Source organism: Camelus ferus, chromosome 10 (assembly GCF_009834535.1).
Source record: "Camelus ferus isolate YT-003-E chromosome 10, BCGSAC_Cfer_1.0, whole genome shotgun sequence".
Taxonomy (NCBI): Eukaryota; Metazoa; Chordata; class Mammalia; order Artiodactyla; family Camelidae; genus Camelus; species Camelus ferus.
In genome coordinates this window covers 57,493,745-57,508,619 of record NC_045705.1, presented here as the reverse complement: position 1 = coordinate 57,508,619, position 14,875 = coordinate 57,493,745, and the positions used below count along the sequence as shown (strand labels likewise).

The 14,875-nt window shown below is 49.6% G+C and overlaps 1 protein-coding gene across 5 annotated transcripts in view; it reads left to right on the top strand.

Annotated features, from left to right (window-relative positions):
* CLPB (caseinolytic mitochondrial matrix peptidase chaperone subunit B) overlaps positions 1-13,162 on the top strand; it is a 127,392-nt gene extending 114,230 nt beyond the window's left edge. For 4 of the 5 annotated variants that reach the window (XM_032489286.1, XM_032489283.1, XM_032489284.1 and 1 more), the window contains 7 exons: positions 4,713-4,757; positions 5,125-5,286; positions 10,802-10,958; positions 11,773-11,846; positions 12,013-12,132; positions 12,351-12,455; positions 12,840-13,088. In XM_032489286.1, the coding sequence (XP_032345177.1) occupies positions 4,713-4,757; positions 5,125-5,286; positions 10,802-10,958; positions 11,773-11,846; positions 12,013-12,132; positions 12,351-12,455; positions 12,840-13,088 (912 nt within the window). Of the gene's footprint in view, positions 1-4,712; positions 4,758-5,124; positions 5,287-10,801; positions 10,959-11,772; positions 11,847-12,012; positions 12,133-12,350; positions 12,456-12,839 lie in introns of all 5 variants that reach the window. The other variant, XM_006181620.3, reaches the window with a different exon arrangement.
* The last annotated feature ends 1,713 nt before the right edge of the window (positions 13,163-14,875 follow it).

Sequence of the window (14,875 nt, the reverse complement as noted above, 5' to 3'; positions counted from 1 at the left end):
TGCCTAGCTCTTGGGGCACTCGGGAGAACCCAGTGAGGTTCATTTATACAACGTTTCCAAGCATCTACTCTGTACTGGGTATTGTACTAGATCCTGGTAATACAGCATTTATTAAGACACTCCCCCTGCTCTGAGGAGCTCAGTCTGGAGAGGGAAACAGCTTTAGAAACAAATCATTACTGTCCAGTGCCATCAAGGCTGTGCTAGAAGGAGTCTTGGGCCTGAAGGAGAAAACAAGTAGGAATCAGAGGATGTCTTACTGCTTTTCTCTGTCCTACATGAGCTTTTACACTTGATTTTTTATGCCGTAAGCTATGCGATGGTCACATCCCCTTTCCTCCATGACTTGGAGGCCTGGATTCTCCAAAGAAGAGGGCCATTCCCATCGTCTTGTTCAGATTCTGGCTTTCCAAGGCCTCTGCTCAGTTTTACCTTCTAAGGTGACAGGAAATGCTTTCGTACAGAGAAAATGTCAGAGCAGTCCTTAGAGACTGCAGAAATATTTCAACTGAAGCTGAATATTCTTCCTGCCTGCCTTCCCAGTGTGGAGGCACTGCAAGTTGCCTGTGACCCTGGATGCCCTTGCCAAATTTCTATGGAAGGCCTCCCCAGCTGAGGCAATGAGGAATTGCTCAGGCCTCTGCCAGCCAAACTGCCCCAACAACAGAGTCCCTGGCCACCTCCTGTCCTGCTCTGGCCACCTCCTGTCCTGCTCTGGCCAAGCTGCCCCTTTCCCACCTTGCTGAGTGCCTGGCAGCCACAGAAACAAGGTAGCTTAGACTGTGTCCTCCTGAGCTGCCTCCATGGCCCGCTTCTGCCTGATAACTGGCCAAAGGCTCCTCAGCCTCCCTGACTCTGCTAGTAGCTGTGAGTTGCCTCAGCCACAGGCAGAGCAGACCCACTCGATAGGCAGACAGACAGGAAACAGCACATGACATACTAATATGCTCCAACCGAAATAGCATTTTTAAGACAATTCATCAGGTTGGCAGCGATTGAAACAATTAGCACTCTGGAAAGGGCCATAAACTAGCAAGACTATTAGGGAAGATGCAGTTACAGGCAGGAACCACCTGATTAAGGATGAAGAATTCTGAGTGGTTTAATTTTAATATTGTCAGAAAGGTTAATATTTAATTACAAATTATAATCTCCTTATCCAAGCTGTCTTAATATGTCTTCATACACAGTGGAAGTAGAAGGAAAGTATCTGCTGACTTGCTGGTGTAGAAAGGAGAAAGGGCTTGATGAAAGACTGATGATGCAAGTCATTTTTCAGTTGGAACATCTAAGCAAGAGGCAGATTTCCACCAGTGCAAGGTGTCCTGAAAGCTGATGATGGTGTCCTTCAGTACATGCCTCACCCAGGAGACAGAAGTAACACCATCACTACTGGGAGGCAGTGGGCTGGGCGATCAAGGCTCTGGAGGCAGCCATTTCTTGGCATAGGTTCCAGCTCTGCTTTCTGCTGGCCCTGGGCAGGTTGCTTTACCCCTCCAAGTTCCAGCTGTCTTGCCTCAGAGCAAAGCTAATCAGCCCTGTGTCTGAGGTTGTCATGAGCATCAAGTGAGATACTGTGAATCACTGCTGGCTCAGGCTCTAGCACCCAGTAAGTGCCTGATCCCTTGTTCATTACCTCGTACTCTCCAGAGCAATAACCCCATCCACTGTCTTATTTGATCCTATAAGGAAAATAGCATGCATGCTAAATTAGACCCGCTATTCAGATGAGAAAACTGAGACCCTAACCACTAAGGGTCCAAGGTCACCTGTTAGGGGAAGAAATAAAATCAGAATCCAGTCTCTCAACTCTTCTCTTAATACCATTGTTCTGAGCTGCAATAGGAGGCTAGATTGTAAACTTGTCCATTTGTCCCCATGTCACATAGAGAGACAAGAGGCATGAAAAGTTCAATATAACCATCCCATGTATTTTATTTTTAAATCATAGGTGGTGCTTCTATAAAACTTCCACCTTCACCAGCCATATGGGCCAACTCATTACAGAATATATGTTTATCCTAGACATTTTCTGTCCATGTAACAGGCATGTTTTGCACCTGCCTTCAAAATCTGAGGGTCCTGGGCTGTAAACTGTCTAACTAGGGTACCTGACATCGCCAGGACCCAAGGACTGATGTAAGCGAAGTGTTATGTACAGGGCCAAGTGTAAAGTAAGGATGACTGTATGAAATGAGCACTGGCCTGCGAGTCGGTGACTTGAATTCAAGTTCTGGCTCTATGATCCTTAGTTTCCTCATTTGTAAAAGTCACTAATACCACCAGACCTGCCTGCCTCACAAGGCCTTGTTTGCATGTTTTTATAATTTCTTCATCAGACCTGTGAGCTTATTTTTTTTCTCTCATTAACCTCTACTGTTTCTCCCAAATTGAGCAGCTTTGTTAACTTTCATTATTAGGGTTAATAATCCCTGAGAAAAATACCTTAATGGTGCTCTGTGATCTCATCCTGAAGTAGGGTGGTGGAACACTGAAGACATAGCAGCAGTACCGTGAAGGGATCAAGAGCAGGGATCTGGATCCAACTACCTGGGTTCAGATTCCACCTCTAAGCTACTCTGTGGAGTTGGCTGAGGTCTCTGTTTGCATAAATTTTCTCATTTGTAAAATGGGTTCAATAATGGTGCCTGTCTCATTGGATCATTGTGAAGGTTAAGTGAGAGAATGATGTAAAATGCTGAACACCATTGTTGGCCATAGTAAGCAATCAATATACGTTGGATATTATTGTCATAATGTATTGTTGCCTAAAATAAGATAATATGAAACCAAAATTATTCCAGCCAAGAAAATCAAGCCCCAAGACTTGTTCAAAGTTAATTAGCAAATTGGTAGAAGGACTAGGGTAGGAACCCGGGTCATTTGACGTAAGCATAAGTAAGTACTGGAGTCTGTATCCCTGTATCTCAGGATATCGATTGACATGAGCTCTGGGCACAAAGCTCAGAACCCTTCAGATGAAGACTGCGAAGAGCCCAGCTGGTTGGTGGAGCAAGAAACATGAGGCAGTAGAGTATAGTGGCTAAGAACACAGGCTTGGAGCCAGATTGTCAAGCTGGAGTGACCCTGAGCAATTTACTTTAATCTGTGACTCAATTTTCTCATCTGTAAGGTGGAGATGATAATAGTTCTTACCTCATAGACTTATGCATGTTCTAAGCCCTTTATAGCTTGCTTAGGACATTGCCAGGCACATAGCAAGCACCCAGTGAGCGTTAGCTGTTATCATCAGATCCCCATCTCATGCTTCCAGCCCATTGCTCCCTCTGGGCAACACTCCCAGCTTCCCCATGTCGATCTTCCCACCCTTCCTGAAGCCTGTGTTTTTCTTGGCTGTACTGCCTGGGGCCCTCTGAAAATGCTTGCTGGCTAATGCCCGATGTGTTCTGAGAGCAGTGATCACCCCCACGTGGCCTAAAGAATGTGTCCATGGCCTTTCACACCTCTTGGGTTAGTTCCTTTCCTCAGGCCTCTGGTGAGGCAGGGAGAGGACATAAGGGCCTGTGTACATAGGAAGGAAACTGCAGCTCCAAAAGGGGAGGCAACCTGACCAAAGCCACACAGACCGTGGAGAACTGGGGCTGGAAGCCTAGCCCCCTGACTGCCAGCCCAGGGCTCTTTCTGCCGCTGTGTATCTCAGGTGCAGAGTGACAGGACAGAAAAAACTGGAATACATCACAGACTGAACTTCTGACCAGCAGCCGAACTAGAGTTTGGCCTGGATTTCAGACATAGCTACTGCCATCTCAGAGCCTTGGTGCCCCCTCCTCCTCAGCTCTCAGGAGAAGCATAGTCAGTGATTGCAGTCTGTGAGACAGAAGCATGTGCTTCCATGTGCGTGTGCTTTAAGAGAGGAGCCCAGGGAGCCTATGGGGAACCCTGGTCTGGGTGGAGAGACAGGGCACCTCTGAATGCCCTTACAATGCCCTGAATCCCTGCATTCCTCATGAAAAGGCTTGTGTTAACTCACACATCCCGCACTAGACGGTGTTCTCTTCTGAGGCTAATTATGGTTGGGCCTCACCCCAAGGGCCACTTCCCAGGAAATCACCCCTAGGTGGAGAGAGAAGAGCTGCAGGCTACATTGTGGATAGCTCTTAAATGAAGTGAAAACATGTAAATAAATGAAAAGATTTATTAGTTGAGCAGAAAAGTAACCTAAAACAAAGGGGCCTGTGCCCACGCAGACTTGGAAGGTTGAGGGCACCGTGGAGCTGTCAGGGTGTCTGTTGCTCCCCTCCATCTCATCATGATCCTCACTGATGGTGACTGACTTTCCCTGTGTCGGCCTGGCCCACTTGGGTGCTCCTAGAGAACAGAGAGCTAGCCGCTCCAGTGCCCAGAACACACAGGATGCCCTCAGGAAATGTAGGATGGATGGGAGGTGGGGGCATGGGTGGGGGGATGATGTGGTAATCAGGCTCAGCAGAAACCTTAAAAAGACATTCTGAGACAGATTCAGAAGGGCAGGGATATGACTTGGGTTTATTAAATAGGTAAGGAATGAGGGAGTCATGGGGGATGAGTGGACAGAAAAGGAGGCAAAGACCCAGAAAAAAACTATTATGAAAGTGAGAGAGAACTTGTCTTGGTATGGTTTGAAAGCCTGGAAGATATTTGAGATGCTCTCCTCCTTAACCCTTCCCTTTGCCTTCTTGCCTTCAAATGGACTCCTGCTTGTTTCCATACAGGGTTTCATCAGGCTAGACATGTCTGAGTTCCAGGAGCGGCATGAGGTGAGAGTCCTCGGAGAAGTGTGGTTTGGAGAGGCTGTCAACATGACTCTGCCTGGGTATTTTGATGTGACTTGTCATTTGGGCCTGAGATAATTCCAGCAGCCTTGGGATTTGTCCTTAGGCAGCATCCGTATGCAGCAGGGTCACTGATCTGTTTTGCATAGGATTTGCCCTGAAGAATAAATGTAGAAAAGATCTATCTGCTCTCCCATCACAGCAGATTCCTTCCACCCCAGGAGACAGCCTAACTGTCTTTGTTGAGACAAGCAGTCTTAACAGTATATAAAGCCACCTTCCTGTGCATGCCCCATATTGGAAACTAAAAGCATAGGAAAGCCTACCTAACATATTTCCTTCCTTCTACCAGGTGGCCAAGTTTATCGGGTCCCCACCAGGCTACATCGGCCACGAGGAGGGTGGCCAGCTGACGAAAAAGCTGAAGCAGTGCCCCAACGCCGTGGTGCTCTTCGATGAGGTGGACAAGGCCCATCCAGATGTGCTCACCATCATGTTGCAGCTGTTTGATGAGGTGAAAGTCAGCTTGGGCCAGGATGGAGGGGGATGGGCGTGCACAGCTGGAGGGACAGGGCACTGTGAATACCAGGACCCAAGGACCCAGAGTTGATCATTTCTCAACGTTCTGCTCTTAATAAAAAAACTGAACGTGTATGTTCAGTCATTTTGCAGATGTGGCTTCACCTCCTCTCTGGATCAGGGCCCACACTGGGCACCCAAGGGAGAGGGAAGATGAGCACTGCCCATGAGTTGAAATGTTGTGGTTGCCCAGGCTACCTTCTACAGAGACAGAGTAGGGCAGAGGAACCCAGAGGGAGAGAGACCTGAATTTTTAGTTCCAGCTCTGCTCCATCTCTAAGCATCAGGGACCTCATGCAACAAACAGGGAGGCTAGATCCAAGACAAGCTCCAAGAACCTTTCTGGCTCAGACAGCCCCTGCTCCTCCCTGTGTGTCAACCATCATCTTCACCAGTTGTTTAAATGCCAATAATGTGTCGCTGTCTATGATGGTGATGATGATGGTATGGTGGTGCCCTTTTCTCCTGAGGAGCTCCAGGCTCCTCAAAAACGAGGACAGTCTCCCTCCACAAATGGTGGAGTGAGCTGTAAATGAGAACAGCTCCCTCTTATTCAGCACATGCTAGGTAATAGTTTTGTGCTAAAGACTTTACAGACATTACCGCTAATCATCACAATAGCTGGGCAAGAAAGAAATCATTTTTTACAGGTGAAGAAACTGAGGTTCAGTGAGATTATAAATGACTTGCCCAGGGCCACAGAGCTACTGTGTGGAGGAGCCAGAAGTGGGCTGCAGATAGATCTGGTCCCAGAGCCCCAGTTCTCCCCATCTGGACCACTCCTTACCTTGAGCTGGGGAGGGAGAGCATATGATCATGGGAGGGGCTGACTGCCACCTTTTCCAGGCGCCCTATAGAGCCAGGGATGAGGCCTCCTGTCTGCTCCCATGCAGGATCTGGATTAGCCAGCACATAACCAGGTGGAATCCAGCCCAGCTTTCCACTTAGTCCCCTCCAGTGCTGGGAAAATGGAAAGGAGTTTTGCTTCCCATGTCCCAGCTGCACTAATGAAATGCAAGAAGGGACACCCCTGGACCACATAACATATCAGGTACCAAGCCAGGAAGACCCAGCTCCAAAGTGCCCATAGCTGCCCACTGCCTTCCCCACCCAGCCCAGCATCCTTGCCCCTGCCCCAGTTTTATTGTTGTCTTTCCAGCCTCTCAGCTACTCCCTGTCCACAGACCCCCACTGAGGAATGAAGACCAGTCCTTCAAAGGTCACATATTCTGTTTCCCACACCTGTGCACTTGTACTCTGAGACCTCCCACTCCATTCTAGCCTCTTAACAGGACTCAGGCACACAGCTCTGAACCAGACCCAAACCTGCCCTCTGGGAGTCCCTGCCTAGTAAACAGGCGGAAAGGAGATGTTGACAGTTTTTTACTTTGTGTGCTAGGCACTATCCTAAGAAATTTGCATGTATCAATTCCTTTAATCTCCCAACAACCCTATGAAAATAGTATTACTACTTCCATGTAACAGATGTAAAAACTGAAGTAAAGTGAGATTAACTAACTTACCTGTGGTCACACAGCTGGGAAGAAGGAATCTAGGATTTGAACAGAGGCAGTCCAGTTCCAGAGCCTGCAGCTTAAATGTAACTACCGTGCAGCCAGGGCCAAAAGAGAGAGGTAGATCTGGAGTGAAGCATTCACAGGGAGGGTGAGCGCAGCAGCCTGTTTGGCCTCTCACGTCCCTGGAGAGGTTCTTGGTCCAGAAAGAGGAAAGGCAGCTGCTGACTGAAATACAACCAGCCCCACCTAGATGCTTACTGCTCCTGTGTGTAAGCCCTGTCACCCCTCCCCTGCTGCTGTCACTGCTGACTGCCTTTGGGAGTTGGTAATAAGGCCTTCCTACAGCCCCCACCAGCCTACTACAGTTTCTACTACAGATGTTTATGCCCTTGGTTCCGTTGACCAAAGCTGTCATCCGAGTTTACTTAGCCAGATTTATGTATTTTTGCTCCTTGAGGACAGAGACCTTATCTGACTCTCAGCCCACAGCATCAGGGGAAATGCTCTTTAGACTAAGATAATTTAACAGTAATTCAGCAAACATTACAAGGATGAGTAAATGTTTGTCGGGTAAACAGAGTGGAGAGGGCCGGCAGTAGACACCTAATGTGCAGAAGCAGAGGGGCTTGAAGCAGCCTGGTATATCTGGGGAACTACAGCTGTTCAGTATTGCTTGACTGCAGAGGGAAAGTAAGAGCAGAATGGTGGGGATCAGGTGGGTAAGGTAGACAAAGGCAAGTTAAAATGCCAGGGAAAGGAGTGTGGATTTATTTGGTGGATTGTAAGGAGCCTTTAAAGACTTTAAGCAAGAGAGAAATATTGATCAGGTTTTCACTTTATGAAGATCCTGTAGGCAGGAGAATGGCCTAGAAGGAAGAAGAGGGACCAGTGAGAGCTCCTGGGAGGTTGACTATGCAGGGCTCAGTGATTGGATGGGAGGAGAGATGGAGGGGCCAAGGTTGACCAGCAGCAGGACTTCTGGCCTGGCTAACCCGTGGCTGCTGCTGCTTTCAGCTGAGGGAGGGAACGCAGGGGAATGAGCAGCAGGTTGGCGAGGAAGGTAAGGAGCTGAGGTTTGGAATTGTTGAAAATGAGATGCTGGGAGCAAAGCCAGATGGAGATGTCCAAGAGGCTGCTCATAAGTTGGAGAGATCTGGAGCACAGGAGAGGTCTGCACCGGAAGTAGAGGTTCAGGGAATGCTCTAGCACAGAGAAGGTAACGGAAACCACAGTGGGAATATGGTATGCAGTGAAGAGCAGGGAAAAGCAGAGCCTTGCAGCCTCTCCGGAAGGAGCCAAAGAGGGAATTGCCAGAGAGTTCAGAGCCTAACTGAGAAATGTGCAGGGCAGAATGGACCAGGCAGAATAGACAGTCCCTGCCTCAGTGTTTGTGAGCGAGGGGGCAGACGGGTAGCAAAAAGCAGTTCAGCCACTGTAGTGAGTGTTGCTCTAGGATAAGTAGGAATTATAAGGGTACCTGATCCATTCTTGGGTCATAGGGAAAGCCCCCCATATCTAGCTCGATTCTCCCAATTCTGGACCTGGAAGAGCAGGATCCCTAATGCTCTCACCAAAATACCAAGCAGGGCTAATGCAGGTCTCTTCCCAGTTGACCCCAGAGCCTACAGCACAGGGCAGGAGTCCCAGGATGAGTCTGACCCTCAGGAAGCTACCCCTACTCCTCCCTTCAAGGACGGAGCAGTGGGAAAGCAGCCCCTATCACCCTGGGGTGAGCATTCATGCCCCACCCAAGATGTGTTCATTGCAGTCATTGCTGAAAGGTGGGACAGTGACAGCTCCCTCTTTGGGACACATTTTATTGCCAAAGACTCGGAGGAGAAGGAGACATGAGCACTGTGAGAGTAACCTCTTGGGTCATTCATACACTGCACCTGCTCCCCTCACCCACCTGGGACCCATCCTCAGGCCCAGTTATGAGCAGAGCTTTGATCTCTCAGAATGAAACAGGTTATTGTTTTGGCAGCAGTGTGCTCAGTCCTCGGGGTTGAGCTCTGCACAAGCTCACGGTGTCATCTGCATGCACTTTGGTACATCACACACATGCAGAACAGGTCCCCAAAACTAGAATTACCCTCAGTGGATTCTGTTATGTTGTAACCAATAAGCAAAGGGTGAAGTGGGAGGCTAATGGCCACACTCAAAAACATCCACTTGCACCCTTGCCTTCCCCTCTTCTCACTCAAGACCAGGACAGGAGAGTGATCTGGCCCTGGATCTTGAGGCCTCTTTTGAATAGACCCCCTTGGAACTTAGTGAGAGGCCTGTGCCAAGGACCAGTGTAAAGCAAGGCATAAAAGCACTTGGTACCATGCCCAGCACACAGTAGGTGCTCAGTTAATGCATATTCCTTCCCTTTTCACCTCTGAAGGCCAGGGCTGGTCTGCCTTTGCGAGGGCTTTAGAAACAAGGGCTGACCTTGAGTGAGACCCATACCAGCAGGAAAGGGAAACACTCAAGGAGGATTGGTTACCAGCTGAGGCTGAGGCAGGGCCCAGCATCGCTGGTTCAGGCAGGCGCCAACTGGCTGAGGTCAGCGACCTATTCCCAGAGCCATGTTCTCTGATTTGGCAGGATCTGTGCTTTGTCTGCAACCCAGAGAAATTCCCAGGGCAGATCTGCCTCTCCTCACACCTGTCCCAATTACTTCTCTCCCTCTTTGGGACACATTTTATTGCCAAAGACTCAAAGGATGCAAAATGAATTTGGGAGAATTCTGAGAAATTTTTATTTAGGGAAGGAAAATCGCATGAGGCTTTATTTATCCCACAGTGTTGGTATGACCCCAGTAGCCTGGCACACTGGTGGGTTCTGGGGTCAGACAGTTTAGTAGAACCTCAGCTCCACTATATTCTAGCTGGGAGACCTTGAACAAGTTACTTAACCTCTCTGAGCTTCAGTTTCTTTGTAGTGGTTGTGAGGATTCAAGTATTCAGCAAACAATTACTGAACACCTGCTATGCAAGACTCTGCGCTAGGACCCAGTGAGAATAAGACCCAGCCTCTGCCCTCATAGAGCAACAGTTCTAGTGGGCAGAGTGCAGCAATGCACAGAAGACACTAAGCAGGGTAGTGGACGTGCACATCGGAGTCAGACTCCCATCAGTTCCTCTCAGTGAGGCTCTGATCATTGCTTTTTTGTAAATGACTGCAAAGTGTGGTTGTACCATCATCGAGGCTTGCTGAGTGGGTAGAGTTCCTTGCCCTTGAACTGAATGGCCCCAGACAGCTACACTTTTCTCATTCTTTTGTCTCTTCCGTCTGCTGTTGTCCCTTTTCTCTTTCCTTGGTGCATCTGTGTCTAGTAATGATGCTTTCTTCTATGTCACTTCACTTCTAGAAAGAGCTAAAGATTCCAAGGGAACTTCTCAAGTTGGTTAAAGGAAGAATCTTATTTTCTATCCCAGACTAGAGGATGGCTCCAAAGATGCAGTGATTATACCTTGTTTCAATTCATGTGTCTGGTCCTCACAGTGGCCCTATAGAATACCCTCCTGGGACCTCCTACAGCAGCCTGGCTTCTTTATCATAACGCTTAACCCACAGAACTGTCACTGTTTGTTTCCTGGCTTCACTCTTTCTCTAGACTGGGAGCATGTCGAAGGCTCAGTGCCCCAACACAGAGCCTGGCCCAGAGTGGGCCTCTAAGAGAGAGTGTTGGATGGATGCATGTGTAATCAGGCTGGCTTCTGGGTGCCCTGAGAGATGCCAGACAGCAGGTGCAGTCTCGCCAGGGGGCACTCTCAGCTGGTGAGCAGTGCAGCCCAGGTGCGAGAACAGTGCTCAGAGAATCCAGAGAAGGGAGCAGCTGACTCTGCCAGGGGGACGGGGAGGCAGAGGAGTTCTGGAGAGACCTCCTGGAAGAGGTGCCCAGCCGTACTGCTTCATGACCATGCTGTCACTGCTCCTTCCCAGGGCCGGCTAACAGATGGAAAAGGGAAGACCATCGACTGCAAGGACGCCATCTTCATCATGACCTCCAACGTGGCCAGCGACGAGATTGCACAGCATGCGCTCCAGCTGAGGCAGGAGGCTTTGGAGATGAGTCATAACCGGATAGCTGAGAACCTTGGTATGGCACTTGGCCTGAGCTGTCTGGGCAACTGGGCAAGTGACCAGACCGCCAGCATGTCTCCTGGGGGAAAGGATGGCATTGGGATCCTGGAGCCAGGCAAGGGTCCTGGTAGGCATCTTTGTCCCCAGCTGGCCCTGAGCAGACACCATGCATCCTACCAGATAGTAGAGGGAGACAGACAGACAGTGCCCTCACTTCCTTGAGAAAGCCTCAAGTCTCTTGAGTGACAGGAGGGCTCCAGACAAAGGAATGGACAGAGCCACCCCAGGGCAAGGGGCCAGGAAGAAGACAGGGTCTAAGGGGACTGAGGAGACACACTCAACAGATAGAGACACTTTGGTGCAACAACCGGACAACAGATCAGAAATTGTATGGGGTGGGCACAGCCTTTTTCAGCCAGGGAAGCTTCCTACATAGGTGAGCCCTGAGAGTGCTGGAAAGGAGGACTGTGTGAGGCAGGGAGCCGAGTCTGTCACCTTTCTTTCTATTTAGGATTGAACCCTCCAGTCCCCTTCTTATAAGTCAGAACTCAAGTCTTGGTCCTGACTCTTCTCCTATCCCCTTTCCTCCTTCATACAGTTCCTGCCAGTTCATAAGCACTGAACGGGCCTAGAAAGTACCCAGTCCAGTCTTCTCATTGTGCAGGTGAAGAGAAGGCCAAGGCCCAGAGAGCCTGAGACCTTGACCAGGATCACACAGACCATCAGGGGCAGGACTGGAACTTCTTTCATGGGTGGAGCCAAGCAGTGGGCACAGCTCCCAAAGGTCCCCAGGTGTGGCAAGTAGGCAGTTTTTGGTACTGTCTCTACAGGGGATGTCCAGATTAGTGACAAGATCACCATCTCAAAGAACTTCAAGGAGAATGTGATTCGCCCCATCCTGAAAGTAAGAGTTCTTTGTCTTTCCTGCTGGAGCCTCAGGTTGGGGGGATCCCCTTAGCCATTGTGAAGATATGGAAGCCCCCCATCCCACATATTCCCCAGTGGGGTCCAGTAATTCCTTACCCATTCTGGGTCACTGAGCTCACCCCATCCCTAACCTGGCCCTGCAGGCTCACTTCCGAAGGGATGAGTTTCTGGGACGGATCAATGAAATCGTCTACTTCCTCCCCTTCTGCCACTCAGAGCTCATCCAACTCGTCAACAAGGAACTGAACTTCTGGGCCAAGAGAGTAAGAGAGGGAACTGCCTGTGGGTTGGGGCGGGACATCTGCCCACTGTAAGTCAGAGAACCCTGGGCCGGGAGCACCCCACCCCCCAAAAGATGGAGCACAGAAGTGTGGGACCAGTGGCCCTGGGGCACACAGTATCTCACAGGCTCAGGCCAGAGAGCAGAGAGATGTTAAGCCCTGGGCCACATGCAGGCATGCTCCTATCTGACCTATCTCAGGCCAAGCAAAGGCACAACATCACACTACTCTGGGACCGCGAGGTGGCGGATGTGTTGGTCGACGGCTACAACGTGCACTATGGCGCCCGCTCCATCAAGCATGAGGTGAGCACAGGAGCCTGAGAGAAGTGAGGCACTGCCACACCTCCCTCCCTGGTGCCTCAGATCCATTCCCTGTGCTTGCAGCCTGTCCAGACAGACTGGAATTTTTCTTACCCAGAGCAGATGTCCCTTCAGAACCGAAAACAGTGTGGTTAAGTAAAACCTCTATCCTGGAGGTAACTGAGTATGCACCCCTACCCGCATGGGGTACTGAACTGGGAACCCGAGCCATTACTCAGTCATTAGCGCAGTCCTGCAAGCTATGCGCTGTTAGCCCTTTGCAGATGAGAAAATTGAAGCTTTGAGTAAGTACCTGCCTGAGCAGTAAGTGATAGAACCGGGCCTCCAGGCTTTGGCAGTGACGACCACTTTCCTTACCGCCTGCAGGTGGAGCGCCGTGTAGTGAACCAGCTGGCAGCTGCCTATGAGCAGGACTTGCTGCCAGGGGGCTGCACGCTACGCATCACTGTCGAGGACTCAGACAAGCAGCTACTCAAGAGCCCTGAACTGCCCTCACCCCAGGCCGAGAAGCGGCCACCCAAGCTGCGGCTGGAGATCATTGATAAGGACAGCAAGACCCACAAACTGGACATACAGGCACCACTACACCCTGAGAAGGTGTGCCACACCCTCTAGCATCTGCCTACCTGCCTATATGTGCCCTCAACACCCAATAAAAGCCCCTCGGCTGTAGCATGGTAACCAGCCTACCTTCTCTTCATGCCTCTCACTCCTCTCCATCCAGCCTAAGGCCTCTTACTTCCTCACAGGCCCTGAAAGACCCCTTCTCAGCCCCAAAGTCAAAAGCAGAAATTCTGCCCTCCTCTGGCCCCTTTGTTGTAAGCCCCAAATGTGCTAACAGGTCTCTGGGAGAGGAGCTGTCCCTCCATCCCCTTCAAGGCAGGGAGAAGAGAGAGGTCCCTTATCTCTGTCCTTCAGGGTGATCCCCATGTCCCAGAGTCTCTGGGGCTTTATCTTGTTTCCTGGAAGCTCAGAAGTATGGCAGCTAAGAACAGAACTGGCTGGGAAAAGAGACCAGGCTTGAGCTGCCACCCTCTGCTGGTCTTCATGCAACTGAGTCCCCAGAATGTCTCAACTGGGAGTAAAAGAGGGCAGAGACCCAGGCACAGAGGTTCTGCCTTTAGGCCATAGCTTCCTCTTTCCCATGCCTAAAATTCCAAGGGGAAGGGACTCACAGAACCCTTCCGTCTCCCACTGCCATGTCATAGCTGCTATTTCTCAGACCAAACCATGTTTCTCCAGCCTTGGAACTAGGCCAGAATAGGGCACCTTTAGGAGGAAGGCTGACTGGGGCACTATACTGGAACTGAACAGAAGTGCTCAGTGACCAAGCAAGCTCAGCTCTATGGGGCCTCCTTCAGGAGACTAATAGCATAGACACTGGGGAGCTATAGAGGAACGGATTGTGGGGTTAGGCTCTGCCCAGATGGCCATGGAGTCTGCCTCAGCCCCATCTATGCTGTGGTCCCAGGTAAGTGAGCCTGGAATAAACAGCACCCCTATGCAGTCTGCATGTTAGTCACTAAGCAGGGGTCTGCACGCCATCCCCCAAGGACATTCCACAGACCAGATATGTTTCAGCCTCAGCTTAGCAGGGCACAGAAAGGCTTGGTGCATCCTGGAGCATCCTCTGCAGTAGCCATCATTGATGACCACCCCATCACCCTCCCCCTGCGGGGCCATTTTGGAACCCTCTTTTGGTGTTAGAAAATCTCTTTCAAGAAGCAGAAAATGGGGGCAGGAATCAAAAGTCTTTTGGGTGATGGGAGAATGTGATGACAGCATGGTGGGTCTGAGGCAGTCAGAACCAGAACATGGGCTCCCAGCAGATGCTTTAGCAGTCACTGTCCAGCCCCTCAAGGATTTGTGCTGCTTCTTACCTTAGTGAATGCCTTTTTAAAATTTTTTATTAATTTTTTTTTACTTACTCTGAAATAATTTTAGACTTACAGGAAGTTGCAGAAGTAGTTGAGTTCCTATGCAGCTTCACCTAGCTTCTCCTGATGTTAATGTCTTAAATAATTATTAAGTTATAGTATAATTATTAAAACCACGAAATTACCATAATACAATACTCCTAACTAACCTGTAGACATTCACATTTCACCATTTTCCCCACTGATAACCTTTTTCTGGTCCATGATCCAATCCAGAAACTTAGTTGCATTTTGTTGTGTTTCCTTCATCTCCTTCAGCCTGTGACAATTCCTGCATCTTTCTTTGCCTTTTATGACCGTGACAGTTTTGCAATGTCCAAGTCAGTTAATTTGTAGAATTTCCCTTAATTTTGGTGTGTCTGCTGTTTTCACATGATTAGATTGAATGTCTACGTTTTGGGCAAGACTAGCCCAGAAGTGATGTTGTGCCCTTCCTAGTGCCTCATAGCAAGGGGCACATGGCTG